At 38.9% G+C, this 25,595-nt stretch overlaps 1 protein-coding gene across 1 annotated transcript in view; it reads left to right on the top strand.

Moving 5' to 3' along the window:
• Positions 1-414: 414 nt before the first annotated feature.
• The window catches only part of Pja2 (praja ring finger ubiquitin ligase 2), a 56,954-nt gene continuing 31,773 nt past the window's right edge, over positions 415-25,595 (top strand). Inside the window, exons 1-2 of the mRNA XM_051154435.1 lie at positions 415-546; positions 24,447-24,564. Of these exons, the coding sequence (XP_051010392.1) occupies positions 24,534-24,564 (31 nt within the window). The 5' untranslated portion in view covers positions 415-546; positions 24,447-24,533. The remainder of the gene's footprint in view (positions 547-24,446; positions 24,565-25,595) is intronic.

Here is a 25,595-nt window from a genome sequence, read left to right as displayed (position 1 = left end):
CTCAAAAGGCCGTGCTGCCTCCGCCGGCCGCGCGCCCCGCCCCCGCCCCAAACGTCGCAATGCTGCAGGGGAAAGGCGCAGGGCCAGACAGGGGGCGGAGCCGAGCGCGTCGCCCCGCCTCTCGGCCAATCCGCGAAGGCCTCGGGAGAGAGCCCGCGGGGCTGGGCCGAGAGACGCAGCACAAGTTATTTTTCCTTTTTCTGCCACGTCCAACCATGACGTAAGCCCTTCTCTCTGGCTCCGATTGGACACATACGTTTCCCCCGCAGAAGACCGTGGAATCGATTGGCTGCGCTCTCAGGGGGCGGGACTAATGCTCTCACTTCCTCCGCCCCCTTCGCGGCGCAAGGGGCGGGACGCGCCGCCGCCGCCGTCGCCGCCGCCGCTGCCTCTGCTTCCGCCGCCGCCGCCGCCGCCGTCGCTGCCGCCGCCGCCGCTGCAGCCGCTGCGCGTTCGGCGGGGGAGGAGCCGGAGGCGGAGAAGAAGGCGGTGGTGGCGGGTGGAGGATCGATCGCTGTTCTCGCCCTGGAGCCGCTGCACATTTCGGTGAGGGGGATATATATATATATATATATTTTTTTTTTTTTCGCTCTCTCTCTCTCTCCAGTCTGGCTGATTTTGTCAGAGGGGGTCTGGGTGGGGAAGCCGGCGCCTCGGCTTCGGTGGGCCCCGAGCAGCGGGCCGGGCCGGCCATGGGTGGGGTTGGCGGCTGGGAGGCCCGTCGCCTCGCTCGGGGCTGCGCTCTAGCCCGAGCTGCCGCGCCCGCCGCCCGCTTGCTCCCGCCGGCTCTCCGCCCGCCGTCCTTGGTCGCCCGGGCCAAGGACCCGGCGCCGTCCCCCCTCGCGGCCAGGCAGCGCCGCCCACCCCCAGGCTCGCCGCGAAGGACGGTGGCGCCGCGGGCCCCTGCCCGGCACGCCTTCCCTCCCTCCCTCCCTCCCTGCCCCTTGCTGGCCCCCCGAGTTTGCGCCTTTCCCGATTGTCACCGAGGCCCGGGCACCCTGTCAGACTGTGCCCGTGGCCTAGCGCCTTCTCAGTCAGCGTTAGGCCCCAGCACGCCTGTCAGAGGCACCTTCAGGGCTGGTTCCCCCCCTACCCCCACCCGTCACCCCAAGATTCCTCCTGGTTATTTTTGCGCACATTCAAAACGGTGAACTGAAAGCTGCCCTGACCAAGTTGAAGAAAAGGGAGGGTAAATAATTTTTGTTGGAATAAGAACCGGGGAAGTCTCCCTCATCAGGCCTTTAAAAAAAAAAAAAAAAAAAAATATATATATATATATATATATATATATATATATATATATTGTGTATACATATATATATATATTTTGTGTATGCAATATGTGTGTGTGTGTCTACATAGACGACTGTTTTGAGTCTCCTCGTTTTGTCAAGTAATACGATTCTCTTTTTAAAGAGGCCTCAGTTATCCTAATTTTACCACAAAATATTTGCTCATATTTCTTTTAAGATGGTAGTCATCGTTGCTGAAGGCTAACCTGTCATTTGAAAGTATATAAAGAAACATGACAGAAGTACATGTGACAGTCTTTGTGATTGTCTTCCGGATTTCATGTTGCTTTTATGTGAAATAACTTGCATCTTCTATTACAGACATGCAAATGGTATGAAATCCAACAGTATAAAGAAAGGAGTATTAAGTAAACACTTAATGTGTGAATATTTCATCCCCCCAATGCCACACCAGGATTTAGATTTGGTGGTCGTCTTTCAGAGTGCTTTCACAAAGTTGCCTTATTTTGGGGGTCGGGAGCACATTTGTTTAGTAAAGCTTGTTTCTTCACCTAATTATGTGTCTTGGGCATAGGCCTTGCTTTATGTGGGCCCCCTAATACTTTTCTAAGAGCATATCACATTTATTTTATTTTTTTCGAGGCAGGGTTTCTCTGTGTAGTCTTGGCCATCCTGGACTCACTTTGTAGAGCAGGTTGGCCTCGAACTCACAGGGATCCGCCAGCCTCTGACTCCCGAGTGCTGGGATTAAAAGCGTGCGCCACCATTGCCCGGCTTATATTTCTTTTAATTTGAAGGACTTTAATTAAATGTGTCTATTGAAAGCCGTTTAAAGCAGTCTAAAGTTACGCTAACTAAAGGTAACTAACTCACTTATTGGCTGATGCTTTAAATCTTTGATTTTAGAACGATGTGGAAGCCTGTACTGTAAAAAGCGCAGCTCCCACTTTCCCTTCCAGTGTTACCTTAATCCCAAGATTCAGCCACTGTCCATAAGGGGAAAACCTTTGTGTGGTCATTTCTGGAGCACAGATCCATAGAAACAGAATTGCAAAGGTAAAGGATGTGAATATTTAAGTTTGATAGCCGTTAACCCTCATTATTACTCTTTTCAAAGATATTTAGACTACTTCTTGAGTATTTCTTCTCAGTGATCTTCAGACCACTTGTGATTTAAATTTTAAAAACCCTATTTGGTAGCTGGCTGTGTTGGCTCACGCTTTTAATCCCAGCACTTGGGAGGCAGAGGCAGGCAGATGGATGTTGAGTTCAAAGCCAACCTGGTCTTCAAAGGGAGTCCAGGACAGCCAAGACTACACAGAGGAACCCTGTCTCAACAACAACAATAAAACAACCCTATTTGGAATAAGGTTATATATAAATTCTTAGAACTATTTTATAGTCTTAAGCTCCCTCCAAAGATTGTCCTCTTCATTTTATTCACATCCTGATTTATACTAAACTTTAGTATTGCTTACATTATATGTCATTCCTTTTCAATATTTCCCGCTCCTTAATGGGTTGCTGTAGTAGAGGAAAACTTTAAGGTAACTTTTTCTCTGTGTCTGGCAGTAGAAAAGCTTTGCATAGCTTTTCTGTTTTTCATGGTGCTAATATTTTTATTTAGTTGATAATTATCTGAAAATAGTTTTGTGATTACCTTTAAAGTTTATAACATTCTGTTTATTGCATTGCCCAGTAGGTGCTACATATTGTTGAATAGTAGGGCTAATAATTAAAATATGGTGTTCCTTCTTACCTTAAGGTGAATGCTTCTTAGTGCTGGCATTAAATGTGCTATTTAACAGAGCTCCCTAGTTACCAATATTAAGTTAAACTATGCCGTTCTATTTTTAGTTTGCCAAGATAATGTTGTTTTCATTTTTAAAAACATTTATTTAGTGTGTGAGTATGCATATGTGTGTTACAGTTTGCATGTGGAGGTCAGAGGACAACTTGTGGAGATTGCATGTTGTCTGGCTTTGTGGCAAGCACCTTAAGTTCCGAGCTGACTCACTGGCTCCTGTTGTTTCATTTTAAAAATAAGTAATGGACGTTCTTTTCTTTTCTTTCTTTCTTACATCTTTTCAGTTGTACATGTGTTTCTATTTGGGTCTTAGTAGTGGTTCCTGTACACTAGTTCCTTAAAAGAGATTATCTTTTCAAAAAAATTTATTGAGAGTAAATCAGAAGTAGTGAAATGTGCTTATTTTAAATATACAGCTCATTTTGGTTTTTTTATTTATAAAAGTATACTCTTTTTTTAAAAATTTATTTATTATGTATACAGGTGTACATGTATGCTCTGCCTACATGTACACCTGCAGAAGAGGGCATCAGATCACATTATAGATGGTTGTGAGCCACCATGTGGGTGCTGGGAACTGAGCTCAGACCTCTGGAAGAGCAGGTGGTGCTCTTAACTTCCGAGCCATCTCTGCAGCCCACTATAAAAGTACACGCTTATGTTATTACCATCACAAGAGTAGAGTATATAGCACAATCAGGGTAGTATTTTCATCTCTCTGAAGACTTCCTTCTATCCTCTGTAGTCAACCACACTTTGAGCCCCAGAAACCACCTTTTTCTCGTTATGTATTGTTTCCCCTGGTCTACTGTTTCATATAAATGTAATTATTTCTTTTGTGTCTGCCATTTCCTAGTATCATGTTTTTGAAGATCATTGTGTGTGTGTTATATTTAACTGATCTGCTTCATTCTATTATGAAGGAGTTCATGTTAGTTGGTTAATTACTGTTTTAGTCAGTTAATCTATTTATGGCTATTTGGGTTGTTGCTGTTTAGGGGTTATTAATAAAGGTGCTGTAAACATTTTTTTTCTTAGTTCCTGTGTGAATTAAAACATTTTTGTAACCTGAAAATTTCTAAAAATGTTATTTATGGACTTGTGTAGATAGTGAATGTTTTACCATTGTCATATTTTACTTGTCTACCAGTGACAGAACAGTTTGGTTTATCCACACCATCCTAGTATGTTTATTATAGCATCACACTGAATTTTGTTTTTGTTGTTCACTTACTGGCATGGTCTTTTTGAAAAGAGATCTCGTTTTGTAGCCAAGGCGGTCATGAGCTCACTATGTAGACCAAGCTAGCCTTGACCTCTCAAATCCTCCTGACCCGCCTCATGGTTACAGGGACCCATGTTTCCTGGGTCACAGTGAATTCTACATTGTATTTACTGAATGACCGATGACACTGGTAGGCTTGTGTATGTCTTCATTTGTAAAGGCTTCCTGCAGGTCTTTCACCTATTTTTAAAACATCAGCTTCTCTTGGTGAATTTTAACCCTTTAAGATGTTTGTTATATGACTGTTGACAAACATCAGGATGAAGATTGTTGTTTTGCTTGCAAATTATAAAGAAGAGGAGCTGAGGGATGGCTCTACAGTTACGAGCATCTCCTGCTCTTCCAGAGAACCCACTTCAGTTGTCAGCAGCACATGGGCCTGCTCATAAGGCCTGCAGCCCCAGCTCTGTGGAGTTCAGTGTTGTCTTCTGGCCACTGTGAGAGTCTTAACTTACACCTCTGAAGTCATTTCCTCTCTGAGACTTACTCCTTCCAGCTGCTAACCTAGGCCTAGAATGTTTCAGCCTCTGAGACTTAACTGCTGAATAAGCTCACGCTCACCATTTCTAGTTCCTTCTGAACTCTGCCTGGCTGGTTCAATTCAGCTATTCCGGCTCAAACTCCACTCCATGCTGACTGACTCAATCTGGTTTCTCTGTCAGCCTCTGACTGAATTTCTCTGCTTGCCCTCTTACAAACGTGAGATTCTTCTAATCTTCTCTGGCTCCTTTTCATTCTGTCTTGATCTGTCTTTACCTGTGTCTAGCTTGTTCTCTACAGGGCCAGACGTCGTGGCGCACGCCTTTAATCTCAACACTCAGGAGGCAGACACGTGGATCTCTGTGAGTTCAAGGCCATCCTGGTCTACAAAGTGAGTCTAGGACAGCCAGGGCTACACATAGAAACCCAAAACCCCTCCAAGTAAAACTGCCTCCTCCCTCTCATTCTCTGTGCTGCTCCCTTAAGTAGGTTCCCTTTCCTCTCTCTCCTGAGATTTGGGCATATTCTACTCTGTCAGATCTTCTCTGATCCATCACTTTTTCTGCCACTCAATTAGACATCACTTTCAAATATGGGTGCTTCCTTCTCTTCCTTCTACAAACTAACTTTACCTTCATTGTTTGGGATTAAAGGTGTGTACCTGGACCTAAGCTTTTCTTTACCTGAAACTTGCTCTAAGCCAGCTGGCCTTGAACTCAGAGATGGGCTTGTCTGTCTCCTGGGATTAAAGGTGTGTCTTTTCCATCCAGCTGGATCACAGAGATCTATAATGTTCTGAACTGAAACTCTTCTACAGCTACTACAGGTACCTGCACTCATGTGCTACACACAAATAAAAATTCCTTAAAAAGAGCTTACTTAAAATTAATTAAAATAATTAATTTGGCTAATGAGTTTCTTTATGATTTGTGTTTCTGTGTTCTGAGAATTCTTTGCCAATTGCAAAGTTAGGCAAGTTTCCTTCTGTGTTTTTGGCTACATATTTAATAGTTTTGTTTTTTATAGTAAGATACATTACACATCTGAGTTAGAGTTTTGTGTTATGACATGAAGAAATGTTTAAGGCTCATTTTCTTATCCAGTGGATATGTCATTCTAGTTCCATTTGTTGAGAACATTCCTTTTCTTGTTGAATTTAGTTGAAAATCAATAAAAATAAGACCACAAATGTGATCTGCTTTTAAATACCCTTGATCTCTGGGCCTATAGTTTTGAAAGTACTGTATTATCATGGCACTTTTACTTTATACTAAGTCTTGAAATCAGGAAACGTGAACTCTTGAGGTTTTGTTTGTTTGTTTGTTTGTTTTTTCCTTTCAAAGTATCACTTTGTTTGGCACTGAGGAAGGTGGCTTAATGTAGGTAAAATGCTTGCTCCTCAAGCAGGAAATCTGAATTTAGATCCCTAGCATCCACATTAAAAAAAAAAAAAAAAAAAAAGGCTAATGTGGCCATGCACTTGTGACTCCAGCACTGAGGGATAAAGACAGGTGGAGCAGAGATGGATGCCTACCCAGAACAATAGAGGAAGTTACCTGATCTGACACCTAACCTTCAACTAGAACTTTGTATACTGTTAATTAGACATGGAGTTTGGGTGCTTTAAAAAGTATAATTTCATCATTTAATATAATTTTCTTGTAGTTCTTTTTTTCTTACAGCTTCTTGATTGATAAACTTCTTGAGAAATTGATGTTAATTTTTAGTTCTGTTAATGAAAATCAATTTTTTCCCCTGAATGCTTTCTCTGCTTCCAGCAGATATGACAGCAAATGACATAGTTCATCATAGTAAGTTCATTCCTATTCTGTTAGAGAAACTGAACTTTAACTATATGTAAGTACTGAGTTTAGACAAAAGGAAGTTTGGTTATTTGTTTGTATGTTTCTTTTTAGTTTTGTTTTTACTATATTTAAGGAGTTATTTTCTGTGGTTTATAAATGTAACAACTTTATTTTCAAATATGTCACCTTGCATTCTGTGGTTAAAGCTAAGTTGTTAAAAGCCCCCCTTTTGTTCATGAGGGTACTTTATTATTTAATTTTTATTATGGTAATAATAAAAAGCTCAGAAATATCATTTTCCTTTATATATCCTGAAAATTTTTTATACAATTAGTGCTCTTTATTGTATAAATGTTTACTGGATTTTTTCAAGCCAAACTTTCTTAGTGGAGAGTTTAAAAAGGTAAATTTCTTGAGAGATAAGACTCTAGGAATTATTTATTTTCTTTTGAAAACATTGTCTTTGTCACTGAGTCACTTTACTCAGTGTTTGAAATTTTTGTGTTTTAAGAAATTCATCTAATTATCACAGTAAAGTAACTTTCTTATTCTCGTAGTGCCTTCCTTTATCTTGATATGTGGGTTTGTTTTGTTGTTGTTGTTGTTGTTGTTGTTGTTGTTTTGTAGTTATTTTGTTAATCATTCAGAGAAGACTTGAACTCTCCAAGTATAGTTTAGAGTATGCTTCATTCCTGTCCGTTTTTACTTACTGTTTTTAAACTCTTAGTACACTATTATGCCCAAGAGTATTGTATCATTGTGATGTATAGAGCCCGCTATTATTAACTAATACCCCTCAACTCTCAAGTACGCCTCAACCTGAAGCCTGTCTTAATATTAGTACAGATTCTCTCGCATTCGTTTGATTAATGCTTGTATGATAAGCCTTCCTATCCTTTATTTTTATCCTCTGCTATTTTATCTAAAGTATTTTTACCTTAAGTAGCTCACTTAAAAAATTATTTGTATGTGCATGTGTCTGATTGTATAGATGTGCACTGTGTGCATGCAGGACCTGCAATTCAGAAGACGTGTGGGATCAACTGGAACTGGAGCTACAATTCGAAGTCATCATGTGGGTGCTGGGAACTGATCCCCCTTCCTGGGCTCTTAACCACTAAAGAGCTATCCTCAACCCTGCAAGTCACTACTTACCTACTTACTTACTTACTTACTTTATTTATTTATTTGTTTATTTATTTATTTATGTTTTTTGAGAGGGTTTCTCTGTATAGCCCTGGCTGTCCTGGAACTATCTCTATACCCAGCTCTGTAGAGCAGGCTGGCCTCAAACTCACAGTGATCTCTGCCTGCTTCTACCTCCCGAGTGCTGGCATTAAAGGCTTGGGCCACTACTGCCCGGCACAAATCACTTCTTAAATTCTTACTAACAATTTCTCTTTTCAGTGAGATGTTTAAGCCATTTGCATTGAATGTAGTTATCAGTACTTGTGATGGCTGTTCTTGGTTATCAACTTGACTATATCTGGAATGAACACCTGTGAGTGGGCACACCTGTGAGAGATTTTCTGCTTGCTTCCAAGTGAGTGAATCCACTTCTAGTCTGGACCTTGGAGGTAGGAAGACACACCTCGGATCTGGGAAGACACACACACAGGCTCTGATCCAGATCTTGAGGCAGGAAGACACACTTTAATCTGGGCCGCATCTTCTGCTGGAAACCTATACAGCGACATGGAAGAGGGAAGGTGTTGCTCTTTGCCTGCTTGCCCTTACCTTCTTAACACATCCATTCCTTCACTGGCATCGGAGTCTACTTCCGCAGGATTCCAGCGTGTACTGAAGACCACTGAGACATCCCGTCTTGTGGGGCTGAGCGACTACTAGATTCTTGGGCTTTCCATTCACAGCTAGCCATTGTTGGATTAGTTGGGCTGCAGCCTGTAAGTCATTTCAATCAATTTCCTTTGTATATTTTATACAGAGATACATTCCATAAGTTTTGTGACTCTAGATATCCATGACTAATACAGTAGGGTTAGATTTAAATGTATTAGCTTACAAGTTGCTTTTTGTTTAGCTTTCTGTTTTTTACTTTGTTTGCCTGTAAATTCTTTTGGGCCCAAAGACCCTCCTGTCTTAATCTCAGAATAGCTGTGATGCTTTCATTTTTTATAAATAAAGAGGCTGTCTTAGGCTAAAACCACCACTACCCTTTCTCCAAGGAGTGTTTAAAAATCAAGTACCGGGCCTTCAATGTAGAAAGCAAATGTTTTACATCAGAGTTACGCTCCTACCCATATACTACCCAATTTTAGTTTATCTTAACTTCATCAGTGGGTCATAATTTATACCTCCTTTTTCTCTCAAGAGAACATGCATTAATAATACTAGTAAGCTTTTCCTTTCAAATGACTTTAAAGTTGGGTTTACAGATTATGTAGAATCTGTTGGCTAAAACACATATGCCTTCATTTGAGTTATTTGAGTATTTTTAGTCTTCATCTTTTCTTTTCTTTCTTTCTTTTTGAGACAGGCCTTCTCTGTATAGCCGTGGCTATCCTGGAAAACTCTTTGTAGACCAGGCTGGTTTCAAATGCACAGAGATCTGCCTACCTCTGCCTCCTGAGTGCTGGGATTAAAGGTGTGTGCCACACAGTACATGCACTTAAAACCACGTTTCATCTTCAAGATGCTCATAATTAATGGCAGTAGGTTGTTAGGCTGTTAAGTGTGGAATGTAAAAAAGATTTTTGATACTTAAACCTAATCTAGGCCTTTAATTTTATTAATCCCTGACATGGCTAAGGAAGCACAAACAGATTGGCATTCTGTATTTAACAAGATTTCAAAAATATTTTGAAAATGATTTGTGAAATTCACCAAGCTCCTCTGGAGACAGGGTTTCTCTGTGTAACCTTGGCTGTCTTGGACTCACTCTGTAGACGAGGCTGGCCTTGACCTCACAGAGATCCACCTGCCTCTGCCTCAAGTGCTGGGATTACAGATATGCACCACTGTGCCTGACACATTATTTACTCTTACTTAGCTGAAATATCAAATTTTCTAGGTTGTCTGCATAGAAAAATAACTAATAACTGGGTACTATGAATTCATACATCAAAATATATTGCGCTTTTGGATTTGTAAACACTAGTAAATATGTCAAAAGATCTTGTGAACATTAGATAAAATGCCAGAACCACTTAGACAACCCTTCCACTGTTCAGTGGCAGATGAATAAAAAGCAAATAAACATGCTGTTGTGTCAAGAACAACTATCCATAAGTTTTGTTATGGTTGGATGTAAAATGTTACCTCCAGGCTCATGCCTTTGAATACTTGGTCCCTGGCTAGTGACTCTATTTTGGGAGGTTATGACCTCCTAGAAGATGGAGCTTACTGGGGGAAGGGGGTCAGTGGGTACAAGCCTGGAGGTGTAGAACCTGGCCTCACCTGTTTTGCCACCACTGCCTTCTCTTTCATGGTGGACTGCCTGCACCTTCAACCTTCAACCTTAAGTCGCTTCTTGTCAGGTATTTGGTCACAGCAATAAGAAAATTAATAACAGAGTTTCTCTGTGATTTATATTATAGGTGTGTACTCAAGAAATACGTGTTATTTCTTCCTTCTTCCTACTGTCATTTCTGCCATTGTTGTATATTTTTCTTAACATATGCCATAAAATCGTACTTCCTTGTTACAATTGTCTTTTGGTATCTATAGGGCTTACTTCTAGCACCCATTGTGGATACTGAACCTCAGGGGTATTAGTCCTGTATATACAGTGACACATAATGTTCACATCTATCTACATTCTTGCACATACTTGCAATGTTTATTATAATGTAGATAAGGTGGGTAGTTGTGAGGTAAATGAAAGGGTATAAGTGTTCAGTGTTGGCGCACTTTTGCCCTGAGTATTTTCCGTTTGAATTAACTAAGGTAATCGCGAGGGAGTGCAGTTGTTTAAATTTGAGTTTGTAACAGTTGCTATGGGGCTTGGAGAGACAGCTCATCAGTTAAGTGCACTTCCACTCTGGGGAAGTTTGAAAGGGGCGCAGACATTTGCACCATAGCATTGGCAGGATCACTGAGTTACCTTGTTTGTTTCAGCTTTTTTCCTTCAGGTTACTTTTACTTTACAAATGGAGTGTTCAACTTTGTAAAATTTCTTTCTTCACACTTTTGCCTAAATTATTCTTCTAGTTCCTACTCCTGCTCTTACCTTCAACTAGAACTTTGTACACTGTTGATTAGAAATGGAGATTAGGTGCTTTAAAAAACACATGAATTTCACCATTAAATGCAACTTTATTGCTGCTTCTTGACTGATAAACTTTGACTTGAAAAACTGGTTTTTTTAACTTTTAGTTTTCTTAATGAAAGTCAGTTTTTCCCCCTGAATGCGTCTCTCCTTCCAGCACAGACAACAGCAAATGATGTAATTCATCACACCTGATGATGAGTGTTTTGGAAGAAGCTCACTTTCTACTGTTTGCTGTAATTATTTGACATGTTATCTTGTTACATTTCTTTGCATCTTTATTGCTGGAGTGGATCTGTAATTTTTCATTTTGGTAATTTCGGTTGTTGATTTTTAATTTTTTTATTTAAATAATCTATTTTGGGGCTAGAGAGATAACTCATAGGTTAAAGAGCACACTGTCTGTTCTTCCAGAGGTCTTGAGTTCAATTCTAGTTCCACATGGTGGATCACAACCATCTATAATGTGATCTGATGCCCTCTTCTGACCTGCAGGTATATGTGCTGGCAGAGCATTGCATACATAATAAATAAATATTTAAAAAAGAAAAAAAATTTTTAATCTATTTTGAGACAGTCCAGCCTCAACTAGCTGTGTAGTTAGGCCTAACCTTGGACTCCCTGACTTTACCTTCCAAATGCTGGGATTATAACTGCTTCCCCCTCAAGTGCACCCCACTCACATCCCTGACTCAGCTCATAAAGTCAGCTACATGTTTTTGAAACTGTATTAAATTTTTTGTGCTTTTTTGGAAAGTAATTCAATTATCTCCCCTGAATGCGTAGTAGAATGCATTTTATTAAGTCCAGTGGGACCAATTTTCTCCATGTAGGAAGGTTTTACTGTCTGAAGGATTTTGGGTTTTTTGTTATTTGGTTTTGGGGGGCTTTGTTGTTGTTTTTGTTTTGCGTTTTGTTACAGTTACATTTATTTATTTTGTGTGGGGCAGGGGTAGTACACGGTGCCTTTGTTGGGGTCCAAGGATGACCTGGGGGAGTCGGTTTTCTTATGTGGGTTCTAGGAATTGAACTCAGATGGCCAGGCTTGGTGGTGAGTGCTGTCATCTAGCTAGTCATCTCTCTAACCCTAGCTCAATTTCGTTAGTGATACAGAATATCATTTTAAAAGATAAGACTTAAATTTCATCGTATGTGCCCACAAATGTCAGAATAGAGTATCAGATCCCCTGGAGTTACAGGTGGTTGTGATCTGGCTGATGTGTGTGCTGTGACCAGATTCTAGGCCTTAGAAAAAACACCAAGCCTCTTTGTAGCCTTCACTCTGGATTTTCTGTAGTTTTCACTGCAGTAATTATGGGAATTGTATCTGTATTCATCCTACTTGAGAGTCTTTGACTGTGAGAGGGCGAAAATTGACTATTAGCATTCATATGTTCTCTTTTGGAATGCTGTTTATGTTTCATTTCTGCCTTCTGAGTCCACATTCCTGCCTCTTCTTGATGCTTCTGTTTCAGTCTTTCTATGAGTTATATCCTGAGCATTGTCTTAGTGTCTGGCTTCTATTGTGTTGATTTTCTTTTCAGCTATTTGTCACCCTGCCCCCAGCCCCAGCAAGGCAGGGTTTCTCTTGTAGCCTTGGCTGTCCTGGGATGCAGCTGCCTCTGCCTCCCTGAGTGCTGGGATTAAAGGGGTGCCCTAGCGTGCCTTTAATAGCTTTAATAGCTCTTTCAGCTATTTCTGATCTTTTTAATTATGTAATTTAGGTTTCATTATTTTTTAAAGTTCTATTTTCTGCCTTTTAAAAAATTTAAACAATGTCTATTTAACTATACTTAAGTGTTATTTTTATACATTAAAGAAAACTCTTAATACGTAATAATTTTACTATGGTCTTTATAGTCATTCTCCAGTTATATCTCATTTTATTAATACTTGTTACTTTTATTTCTCAGGTATTTTCTTGTGTACCTGGGAGCCGGTGTGTGTGTGTGTGTGTGTGTGTGTGTGTGTGTGTGTGTGTGTGTGTGAGAGAGAGAGAGAGAGAGAGAGAGAGAGAGAGAGAGAGAGTCTTTGAAATTTTATATGTGAAAACTCTGACCTAGTTGAATGAAAGTAAAGTAACTTTCACCAGAGAGGAAATTCTGTTGATTTAAGGACTCGAACAGATAGTATGAATTGCAACTACAAAGCTAGATGAAGTTGAGCTTATGACTTTTGAATTTTTAGGCAAATCACTTCTCTTTGTCTCTGCCCTGCACTTTCTCACCCAAGGGTAAGATACTTGTATGTGGTTAGATTTGGAAGGATGTTTGGGCTTTTTGTTTTATTTATTTATTTATTTATTTATTTATATGTTTGTTTTTTATCCTCTACAATGCAAAAGGGGGAAAAAAAACCAACTAGTCTGTCTAGTGGCTTCCACTCATGATCTCAGAGCAGCTAGTTGCCTGTACAAGATCAGCATGAGATCAGGCTAATTAAAATTCCAGGGTCCTCCTGAGATCCACCGCTATCTGAGGAGTTGTCAGCCACTGTTGGTGGCTGCTGGGGGAGGTCTGCTTTCCTCAGGCATGGGTCCAAGCTAGGTTTCTCGTGCTGTGGTGGATGACTCCTACACCCGGGTACATACTGACAGCTGGAGGGAGGGAATAGGGGCGGATATGATCAGAATACCTTGAATACCTCTATGAAATTCTGAAAGAAAAAAATTGTCCTAAAACTTAGTGTGGAAATTAGAAAACATTTTTATCTGAAAAATAATAATATATGTGAGGGTACCTAGAACACAACCAAAGGGACACTTTAGTTTATAGTGTTATGTAAGTCAAAAAATGTTGGATGTTAATAGTCTAGGCTTTTAATGGAAAGATGAGTCAAACTCTACAAATATGTAAACAATATAAAATCAGAAATCAGTGAAGCAGAGATTCTAGAGCCAGACTATTAAGGCATTTCTTAGAAAATGAAAACACAATAAATTGATAAAGAAAAAAGGAAAAAATCAAATTAACAAAACCAGGCATGAGAAAAAGAAATTTACTATTGATAGTAAATTGTTCAAAAGAAATTATAAACAGCTTTATTCTGTTAACATTTTACAACCTAAATGAAAGGTCATAATTCTTTTTAGTTTGTTGAGACAGAGTATCTTTATTATGTAGCTCTGGCTGTCCTGAAACCTGCTTTGTAGACCAGGTTTGGCACTCTACCTCTACCTCAGAATGCTAGGATTGAGTGCTGGGATTAAAGGTGTGTGCCACCATTCGTAGACATACACAATTTATTCAAACATACATGAAGAGATAGAAAATATGAATTATGCTTTGTAAAACAAGTTGAACTTATTTAAAACCTTTCCTCAATGAGTATCCCTCTTGGTTGTTTTTACTGGTAAGTCATTTAAGTAAATAATGTTAAAGCAGCCTTTTCCAGAGAATTACCAGATAACCATCTCAGCCCCTTCTATTTTTTTATCCTCCGTGTGGTCCGAAAGCTCGCTCTGATAGGAAGGCAGTTGTAGGTCATTATTTCTCTAGAAAATACAGAAATAGTGAAGTGTAACCCAAAAGAGAAATATGACCAGCATGGATTTGTATGAAGAATGCAGTTTTTAATGATTTTCCTCATTAATTAATTTACTAATTCACTTTATATCCCAATTATAGCCCCTCTCTCCTCTCCTCTTGGTTACACCCTCAGTTTTTAATTTTTTAAATTAATGAATAGTCCGTTGCTTTGAAGTCTTTCATGCCTTCACATAAGAAGAAATCATATCACAAAACTCAACACTTACATTCAATGCTGTCGTCAAAGGGAAAGTTGAGGGAAATCCTTGTTACTGTGTTAACAACAGTTCCTGTGGTTAACATAATAAGAAACTTGGTTCTTGTTCACTGTCTCTTCATTATTCAGTATTGCATTGGAGCTCTATTGCTCACCCTGTGCCAAGTAAAATAATATTGGTAACTAAAACACCCAGGTACATTAACTAACAGATTACTAACTGATTTTAGCAAGGTGATTAGCTACGGGATAAACCCCTCAAAAACTAACTGGAATTTGTCTAACAGTAGCTAAAAAATACCAAGTCAAGATTTTAAAATATATGTAGAATAGCATATTCTGGGAGTAGTAGCACTTGGCAGCAGAAGTGTGTGGATCTCTATGTGTTGGAGGCCAGCCTGCACTAGACAGGAAATACAAGCTAGACAGGGCTGCATGACAAGACTTCCCATTAAAAATTTTTTAAAAAGTAAATGTTGAATAAGAAAGCAATACACAGTCTACAAACAGAAAACAACTATTTAATGTGGAGAGAAGACTTGCATACAGAAAATTACAAAGGCATTCTGAAACATTTAAAATACTTATGTGGATAACTATTTCATGTTTATGTAGTAGAAGATTCCAGATGGTTAAAAATGTCAATTTCTCCATGCTTGGTATGTAAATGCAGTGCATTTGCAGTCAAAAGCCCCAGATTATTTTATTTTTGATCTGTTAGGTTTTGAATCTTTATTTCAAATGTCAGTATCTCTTAAGTATTACAACTTGCTGTGACGTTACAGTAAGATAGTATTGGACTAGAACATGCATAGACAAAAAGACAGTGTAAAAGTTTGAACAAAAAAATTGGAAATAGTGTAGACAGTCACATAATGATTTCTTATGACAGACATTCCATGAAAACTAGCTAGGAGAGAAAAGGCTGATTTGTATGACTTGTACTGTGTCAACTGTATCAGTCAAAAACAAACAAACAAACAAACAAAAAGCCAAGCCTTGACTGTTATTAAATACTGTATTCAAAGGTGATTTTGAACTGCATTATAAAACTAAAAAGATAAAAATTCAAGTAACTCTTACAGTCACCTTAAAGTCTGTTTACCCCCAGCCCCCACCCCCACCCCCAATATTTCCTGAGTCTTAGCTGCAAGAGTTGTGTTGTAGATGTATCAGTCAGGACCGGGCCCCACAACTCTGCAGTTTGATTGGTTATAGTTTCCTGTAATAGGTCTTCGTATGTTGCAGAGTTTTCATTTTGGTTTTTTCGGGATAGGGTTTCTTTGTGTAGCTTTGGCTGTCCTGGACTCTGTTTGTAGACCAGGCTGTACTTGAACTCACAGTGATCTGTCTGCTTCTGCCTCCCTGAGTGCTGGGATTATAGGTGTGCGCCACCACCACACCCTGCTTCAAAGAATTTTCTTGATGCGTGGTGAAGACTGTACTTATCTGTAGGTATAAGGACAAATACTTAAAATGTCGTTAGATTGTGCAGGTTTAGTAACGTAGCGGTTGTAGGTCCTCTGCTAAGGTCCATGACTTCACTACCCCTAGGTAGTTGGCTAGGTTTTCAATGCCAAGTATGGTTTCCCTCTTGTTGAATGGATCTTAAGTCTAGCTAGAGAATTACTGGTTGGTTGGTTGCTGACAAGGTCATGCCACTACTACTGTACCCTTGGGTCATCTTGTCATCATGTTATTCTGGTGGTTGTGATTCATAGGTGTCAGAGCTGGGTAGAACTGAGCAGTGTAATAATTTATAAACCTTTGGTGAGATAGACTTTTAACAATGAGAATTGGAGGTAACAGTTTTTTAAATACTTGGATAAGATTTTTGGTTGGCCTAAAAGAGAGATACCTCTGATTATAATATACTTTGTGATTTGGTTATGCTTATAATTGTTTTTTTTTTTTCTATATGAATTCTAAGTTTGTTTCTCTTTAGCAGTGTATAAAAATGTTCTTAGAGGATGGCATTTAAAGATACTTAACCATTGATGCTTAGCATTGCTTATAATGTGGCTGGTAGCAGATTTTTTTTTTTTTTTTTTTTTGGATGTTCTTATGAACTGCAAACCTGATTAGTTTCAGAAGTTTGAACAGTTGTGCTTTTCAAAAGACTTTGATTACATCTTATATGTATGTGCTTTTGTGACTCTATTGTCACATGTATGTGTGCCTAAGGAAGCCAAAGAGGGTGTCTGGTCCCTGAAGCTGAAGTCCCAGGCAGTGGTGAGCTACCTGACGTGGGTGCTGGGGACTGAATTCAGTCCCTCTAGAAAAGCAGCACACAGACCTAACTGCTCAATCCCCTCTCCAGCAGTTGTACTTTTAAAACTGCTACCTGTTGAAGACTTTTCATCATCTCTACCATTGTCCGTTTGTGGAATTTGGCAGTTATATACTGGACTAGTTCTTGCCTAGCTTCTAATTATCGTGGCTATAGTAGTAGAACACTTTTCTAAAATTAGCTAAAATGTGTCTAGTTTTTAGTGAGATTAAGGAATGATATGACCTCTGTCCTTTCTTATCTATTGAAGGATAACTAGTAATGTGTTACCCTGCATTAAACTTAGCGGCTGCGGTACGGTCTCTGTAGGGCAGCCTGGCTAAATATTTTTTCTTCAAGGCTTCTTGTAAAGTAGCAGTCATAGACAGCAGTCATATGAAGGCCTAACTCAGGGTTCCCATGTGGAAGAAGACCTCAAAAGACTCTTGGCAGGAAAAAGAATGATCAGTGTTTTACCATGTGGCTCTTTGCATTAACTAGTCTCCTTGCGGGGCACCTGCTTCTCCCAGAGTGAGCTGAGAGAGCACAAGGAGAGACCAGTTCTTCTTACATGATCTTGTATATGACAGTTACCACTTTAGACACAGGTCATGGAGGGGTTCCTAATACTGAGAGCAATTATTTCTTTGAGCATCAGAATTTGGCTCAGTCTTCTTTCTCTTACCTCATTTCCATTAGTGAAAGGAGCTCATTTATTCAGCTACTGTTTAAACATTATCATTAGTGTTTTTATCAACAGAACTTAGAGAATGAAGGAAGTATATTTGTGTGTATGTAGAAAGGGGATTAATGGCTTACAGGCTGGGATCCAGCTAGTCTAATAATAGCTGTCTATCCACAGAAGGTCCAAGAGTCCAGTAATTGTTCATTCCACAAGGCTGAATGTCTTAGCTGGTTTTAAGTATACACCAGAATCCCAAAGAAGTAGACTCTAATGCCAGTGACGGAACAGACTTGTCAGCAAGAGCAGGAACAAGCAGGCAAATGGATCAAGCTTCCTTCTTTCATGTCCTTTATTTAGGCTGCCAGCAGAAGATTTGACCCAGATTATGGGTGTGTCCCTTCTTCCTGTTCTAGGGGTTATGGAAGCAGATAACACTGTCATAGATATCAGATTATAATGGCATCAGGTAAAATAGAGACAATTGGTATATAGAGAAATATCATAGTCTATATAACACAAGAACCATTATTGAAAATAATAAAGAAAAGAGGAACAAAAAAATAAAAATAATTGTAAATTGTTATAGAGAATATAGGAAGTCTAGGAAGCGACTTAAATCTCTGTCCATAGAATGAACATATGGAAAAATGTTTTAAAAACAAAAGATTAATCCATGTTGGTCAAATACAGAGATAATAGGAGAGAAAAAGACATCTTTGTGACACTAAAATAATCCAGCTATTATTATGGAGAAAGGTTTAAATAGCCTGGTACTGACCACATTCTTTTGAAATTACAGGATATCAGCTTCTTAAGACAAGATCCCGGCCTGGAGATGATGGCGCAAACCTTTAATCCCAGCACTTGGGAGGCAGAGGCCCTCTGGTCTCTTTGAGTTCGAGGCCAACCTAGTCTACAGAGCTAATTCTAGGACAGCTAAGGCTGCACAGAGAAACCATGTCTCAAAAAACAAAACAAAAGATAAGATCTCAAATAGTTCACAGAGAAAAATGTGGTTTTCCTACCAAAGTAGTAGCAAATCACCATAATGTTTCCCTAACAGTAATAGGTGCATTAGGAAACAGTACCTTCAGGGTTTATAGAAATGATTTGGTTTTTAACTATATTAAATTGTGATAGACTAATGGTATTTTATAACATGCAAAAAAACAAATCGAAGTTTGCCTTCTTCATAAACTCAGAAATAATTGAGAATTTTCTACAAAAAGGACAAAGGGAAGCAGGGTGGAAATATGACTTGATTCAGTGTGTAGTTAAAAGATACCACAACAGTAACTGGTAATGGGCCTTGGAAATAAAGTACATTTAGATCAAGATATTGAATGCCTTCTAAGAGTTTTGTTTGTTTGGGTTTCATGATTTGTTTTCGGCAGGGTCTAACTATACAGTTCTTACTGGGTTTGCTATTGGATGTGTAGACAAAGCTGGTCTCAAAGTCACAGTGATCTGCCTGGATTAATGGTGTGCACTACCACATCCAGCTTAAGAGTATCTTTAAGAGGAGGTTTTTAAGAACATGATACTTTTCGTGATTCCTGTTCTGTTTCTTTCCTCTCATCCACATTTCTGTCAAGCTTTATTCTAAGACACCAGTGGTGCTTTAATAATATCTTAAACATCTTCCTTCTTACCACCTCTATGTTTTCCATCGAGGCACATAAACAGAGAATAATAGACAGTTGTAATGAGTGATGTGAAGTAAACTTACTCCTCTCTGCTACACCTGGAAGGGGCATAAGAGCAAAATTGTACAACAGTTCTTGTTTTTGAAGAAACTGATATCACAAGACTCTTGTATTGGTTCCTCTAAGTTTTCTCACAGGCATTCAGAAATCTCATAGGACTCCATTTTGGGGACATGTTCCTTCATCTCTCATTTTTATTTTTAAAATGTAGAATATTCAGAGTGGTTTTGATGTGAAATATAGATAAATCTAACTGCCATTTGATGCATGACTATCCTATAAGCAAGCAGATTATAAACATAATCCTATTAGAACAGTGGGAGCATTGTGTGGAATAAACACTCTGCTGCCAAGAACAGGGATCTGAACTATGCCCAGTACTGTTGGTTACTTTATTACACTGATCAGAAAGACTTAGGAGAATAGCTTGAAACGAGATCCATATGGTTAGTAGTTCTGGTCTCTTGTAGAGCATAAGCCCATATTTGTCCTTTAATAGGAATACAAATGTTAGAATGTCCTAAACAAATAGAAAGTGGCTTAAATCCCAAGTAAAAGTTAAATGCAGTCCTTTCTTCAGATGAATGAATGAGCTTTTTACAGTCCCAAGTTCCAGTCATAAACACAGAGTCATTCATAAAGATAATGGGAGCTGGAATCATCCAGTCTGCACATTGAAGCAGAGGAGGATGAGGAACATAAGGCCAGTACATGTGTTCAGAGGCACTCACTGCAGATGCACAGGTCAAAGCAGCTAGAATCACCAGATTAAGATTCTCAGGTGACATAGGGCTCTGTGTGTTTCATAGAATAATCTCGCCCTTGATGTACATGGCCTTAACTTAGTTTTAGGTGGGCAAACTTGACTTCTGATGGTATGGTTGATATCTCCTTTTGTCCTTCAGCGGGAGGTTTGCTATTTTTCTGGTGACTTTCACTGTCTCCTTACTCTCCACAGTCATCCTTGATGGCCTGGGGAATCCATAATGTTGCAGTGGATCCATCTGCAATGACAGATGCATACCCCAGACACCAGCTTACTTATTTCCCTCTGCAGTAAAACCAGGCATGTTTGTTGCTGGTAATATCCTACAACATAAGCAGAATCTGCAATGATATTTAAGGGTTTATGAATTAACTGTAATAGGTGAATCAAAACAGCCAGTTCCACCTGATAGGCAGAGGTAAAAGGAAATATTAATAGATTGATCAATATCTTGATTGTGGATGAATTATCAATAAAGTAAGTACCTGCCTATGGAATGTCAGAAGGTTGGACAGTTTTTATAATCACAAATTCAGTTCATATAAGAAAATCCCATAGCTTACCAGCTAGATAATGATTTCCTATCCTTTCATATTAATCTGCAAATGAAATTTGAAAATTCATGGAGTTATATAACATTCTTAAAAACTGATTGTTGATATAATACATCAAGGATCGACTTCTCACCTAGTTGTTGACATCAGGCCCTCCCCTGACTTACTAATTGACCGAGAAGAAGAAGATAAGGAGTTAGTATTTTCTGGCCCTTACAGTATAATAAATCCATTACAAAATTTTATCCTCTTTTGTTATAATACTGTAGGAGACAATTAAGTGGGGAAAATATGTATGTTTAAAGGAAGTGAAGGATCCACATGGTACACAGTTGTTTCTTTGAGTCTGGATTTAATAGCTGTAGTCCTTCCCTTGCCTCTCAGGATAATAATTGAGGACTGTCTGTTGCCATCTCTCCTCCTAGAGTTGTAAATACATCAGTTAGTACATTGAGACTGGGGGGTAATTGGGAAATGAACACCTTTACCCTGCTGTGCCATACCTTGCCTAGTTTGTAAACTAAGCATTTTCATAGCTTCTCCTAAATCTTCATCAAAAAGTAGAGAGAATTTAACATTCCATTGATGACCTGGTTCCTCACCCATGCTTCAGGCTCATCTCCAAGACATGGAGGATGCATAGTTAAAGGAGGCCTCAGTCAGGGGGCGGAGGGAGGAGTCATAGCCAGCCTAGCTATCAGTGACACTTTCCTCACTTTCAATTTTGCCTGAATAGGGAAAAATCTTTTTTTGCCTCTTCTACCAATGTTAAGGGCTGAGCATTCAGTTTATATCCATTCAAGGAATTAGTCATCTCTTCCCCATGATTAATATCTGCCTTATCTTCTTTATGTATTTTGATAACAGCTTGAGTTAGTGCCCAGGTGGCCCCAAATTGAACAGGAATCATTTTCTTTTGTTTGCATGTGTTTTCAATGTTCTTTTGAGCTCTGTCTCATATTTCATCTAAAGCTCGTTCTTCTGGAAACCAGAGCTTATAATCACAAACAACGTGCAAGCAATCTAATAGTTGTGATTTTGATGCTTGTGCTCCCCCTTTAAAAAATGATGCAAAAGCTTGACATAAGACCAAGCCTTCCCTGGCTTCTGCTCCTATTCTCGCTCACCTCCTTCTGTGAGGGTCCCCACTCTCGCACACCTCACTTCGGGTCCCTGATTCATGACAACACTTGTTTAGCACTCTTGGTGGTGGCGGGGCCTGGGAGAATGGAGCCGATACATGAGGTGGTGAAATAGCCAGCTTCAGTCAGAGCATCAGACTGTTTATACTCTCGGGGCTAGGAGGAGGCACATGAGTAAAGTGCACAGTCGCAAGGGTAGGCCATACTTGGAAAGTCAGCTGCATGCCACAACAACATGTTTCTCCATAGAGGCATCTAAGCAAATGTTGACAGTTGCTAGTTGTAATGGAGAATCTAAAGCAAACTCACTCCTATTTGCTACACCTGGGAGGAGCTGCACAAAAGCATAATCCAAAAACCGTTCTGTCATTTTGAAGAAACTGAGGTCACACGTGTCTGGCCTTGGTTTTCTGAAAGCACTCAGAAGTCTCCCCACACTGCTCTATTCTTGACCCGTATCCCAAAAGGCACACTTGAAATTCTTTTTTTTCCTATGTCTACAATTCTCAGTTTTCCTTTGCTCTTCAGTGGTCTCTCCTGTTTTTTTTTTTTTTTTTTTTTTCTTGGTTTGTCTAAGTTTCAGTCCTTGTTCTCTTAGCGATCTTACTCAAGTTTATGCCTTTTTGAAAATTTTCTGTAAAAACCTCAAGATTATACTAGCTGCTCAGAATTCTCCAGTCAAGTCCAGTCTTGTATTTAACACTTGGCTTGAATGTTTAGTGTCTCTTTCAAGCCTGACGCATTCAGAACTAAACTCCAGACATTTTCTCCGGGTTTGCAGCTGCTTCCACGAGTTTTCTTTGTTGTCAGTTAACGGCGAACACTAGCCTTCAAATGCAGATTTAATCCGATCTCCCCACCTTCTTTTATATCTTTTATCAACCAGTAATGTTGTTGACTCTAATTCACAGTATGTCCAGAACCTTTCTCACCACTCATTTTTAACCTTGTCTAAACCACTCTGATCTTCTGCTGTTATTTTGCTGGCTTTGCACCCAGGTTCCCTGACAGTGGCCTTTTTTCCTGCCCATTTATGCTATTTGGCAAAGTAGCCAGATTAAAAAAGAAATCAGATGAAGTCTCTTTGCTCAGTACTGTTCACTGGCTTTCAGTCTCGGAATAAAAGCCTATGTTTTCACACTAGCCTGTGAAGGTATGTGTGATCTCGTTGACCCCTCCCTACTTTGCTTATTTTCTATTACTTTCTTGTTCACTATAGACTATTATTTGATTCTTCTTGGATGGTCTCATTGTAGTCTTTTATTATACCTAGAACGTTGTTTCTCCGTGTTTCCTTCCTCTTCTCAGATGTTTATTTCAGTGACTCCCTCTCAATAAAACTGCTCGTTCGTATAACTCTTTGTTCTCTTTTCAATCTAGAATAAAAGTATATGGTATGTATGTATCCCCCCCCCCTTTTTATTCTGTACTGTAGTTTTAGGTCAGCAGATATATCCATTCGTTTTACACATTGTTACATTCTCAGATCTGAAAATAGTGCTTGTAACGTGTTTGAATATAGCCTGTCTCAAGAGGACTTAGGATAAAGTATTTATGATGTGAACATAAAGCTCTGATAATTTTTAAGATTGTCATGTACTACACAGTGATATGTGAAGTCAAATTATTTCAGACTTATGAAAATAATGTTAATGAGAACCTGTGTTTTTTGACAGCATGGTAAAATTATGATTGTTATATATTCCTTTGGTTTGATGGAGATGCATTAGGAGATGGCATGTTCCTCAGTTGTGGTTTTTATGAATGAATGTAGATGAGTGCTCTCTGATACATGCTACTGTGTAACTAACAAGAGTTAGGCATAGCAGCCTGTTTGTGGAGTGCTTAGCTAATAAGTTTGTGTTAATGACAGAAACTTAGTATTAGTTTGGGTGCTTAAATATTAAAGTGTTTAAATAAGAAAAAAATAAGCTGAATTAAAAAAATGTTGAATGATAAACTGTAGTCTTTACTGGCTTAGACTAGGTTATGGGGTTAAATTACCTGATCATAATTGATACCTGTATGCTTTAAATATTTCAGTTTTTCATTAAACATATTAAGGTGAAGATTGTATTTTTAGACTTAACAAAAATTCTGCTAATGAGAACTAAATGAATTTATGGAAAAGCCAAAATACCATGGCATAGTAGACACCAACATACGTTTTATTTTATAAAACAATAACCAAAAGCAACCTGGGGGAGGAAAGGGCTATAGTCCGTCACTGAGGGAAACAAGTCAGGACCTGAACCAGACACCATGGAGGAATGCTACTCACCGACTTGCTTTCCAGGCTGCTCTCTCAGTCTGCGGTCCCAGACCACCTGCCCAGAGCTGACAGTGCCTGTAGGGGCTGTGCTCACCAGCACCAATCATTAGTCAAGAAAATGTTCCTAGGTATGCCCACAGGCCGATCCATTGTGAAATTCCTCAGCTGAGCTTCCTTTTTCTCAGATATGTCTAGCTTCGTGTCTGGTTACACAAAAACTAACTGGCAGGGTCACATTTCCCAGTCAGTTTTTCGATCATGTATTTGATTATTTACTTATAAGTTCTCTATTTGTTGTTTTGAGTGTTTTTGTTTGTTGTCTTTGTCAGCTCAAGTTATGTTTTTCAAAGTGAATAAAAGGCCAACATCTTCACTAGTGTTACTAGTTTTGCAATTTTTGTTTTATTCTTTTATTACTAATACTTTGATCAATGCATTGTTTCTTTATAGGAATCATTTGCAGCTTATTCACTGTGTACGTAAAAACCAAATAACACCCATAATTCTACTGAACTGGAAGCATAGACGCCGCCATACATGTCGCAGAACACTGAAAAAGAGCCATCAGGTGAGGAAGATAGATGTTTATGCTTCTCCATTAAGGGCTTCCTTTTTATACCCTGGGAACTGTTAAGTATGTGAAGCCAGGCATAGTGTCTCACATTTTCACTCCCAGCACTTGGCAAGGCGAGTAGGTGAATCTTTGTGAGTTCAAGGCCAACCTGGTCTACTTAGAGAATTCTAAGGCAGCTGGCGCTACATAGAGAGACCTTGTTTCAAAATACCAAACAAACAAATAAAAGAGAGAATACTATACATGACGTGTTGTCCTCTGATGATGATCTCATATAAAGACTCATGTTAGGTGACCTATAGCTATTTAGTATTTGTTAAGATTAATTTCTAACAATAAAACACCCCTCGTTTCTATCCTACATTACATTTTGGAGGCTATTCTTTTAGAATAGTGGTAAAAGATGTTGATTCAAGTGATTAAATACTTTTTTTTTTTTTAATAACAACATGTCAACTGTGTAGCTTAGGTTGTCCTTCAGTTTACCTTCTCCTTGCCTTAGTGTGGGGTTATAGGTACACATCTTCATGCCTGACTTCTTAACATTTATTTCGATCTTTAAAATAGATAGTAGTTAACATCTCAAGGTTGTTAAAGGGATTAAATAAAATAGAGTAGCATTTGAGAAATAAAAGCTTACCATTTGTACCTTGAAGTAATTGTTTTACTTTAATGCAAAACAAAAATAGAAAACTCTCATTTATTAATTATACTGTGAAGAAATAGCCTAATCTTACAAGAATATATAACAAATAATTGGCTAAGCAAGTTTAGTAAATATGTGTATAATACTGTACTGTTTGGTAAAAGATACGTTAATATTCAAGTTGTTTAAATACTGCTGGCTATTGTTTGCTTAATGTATGCCATCCATTTGTAATTTTGAAGATGGAATAGCATTTGTTTAACTTTAGTAATTGTTCTTTTTTTAGAGAATTTTATCTGTCCCTTGGTTTCAGGACATAGCTATTTAGTTGTTTCTTGTCATCCATATACCATTTAAACAAGACACCCATTCAATGGTA

Source organism: Acomys russatus, chromosome 12 (genome assembly GCF_903995435.1).
Source record: "Acomys russatus chromosome 12, mAcoRus1.1, whole genome shotgun sequence".
NCBI classification, from domain to species: Eukaryota; Metazoa; Chordata; class Mammalia; order Rodentia; family Muridae; genus Acomys; species Acomys russatus.
The sequence above is the reverse complement of the archived record's forward strand: the minus strand, read 5'-3'. Positions and strand labels throughout refer to the sequence as shown.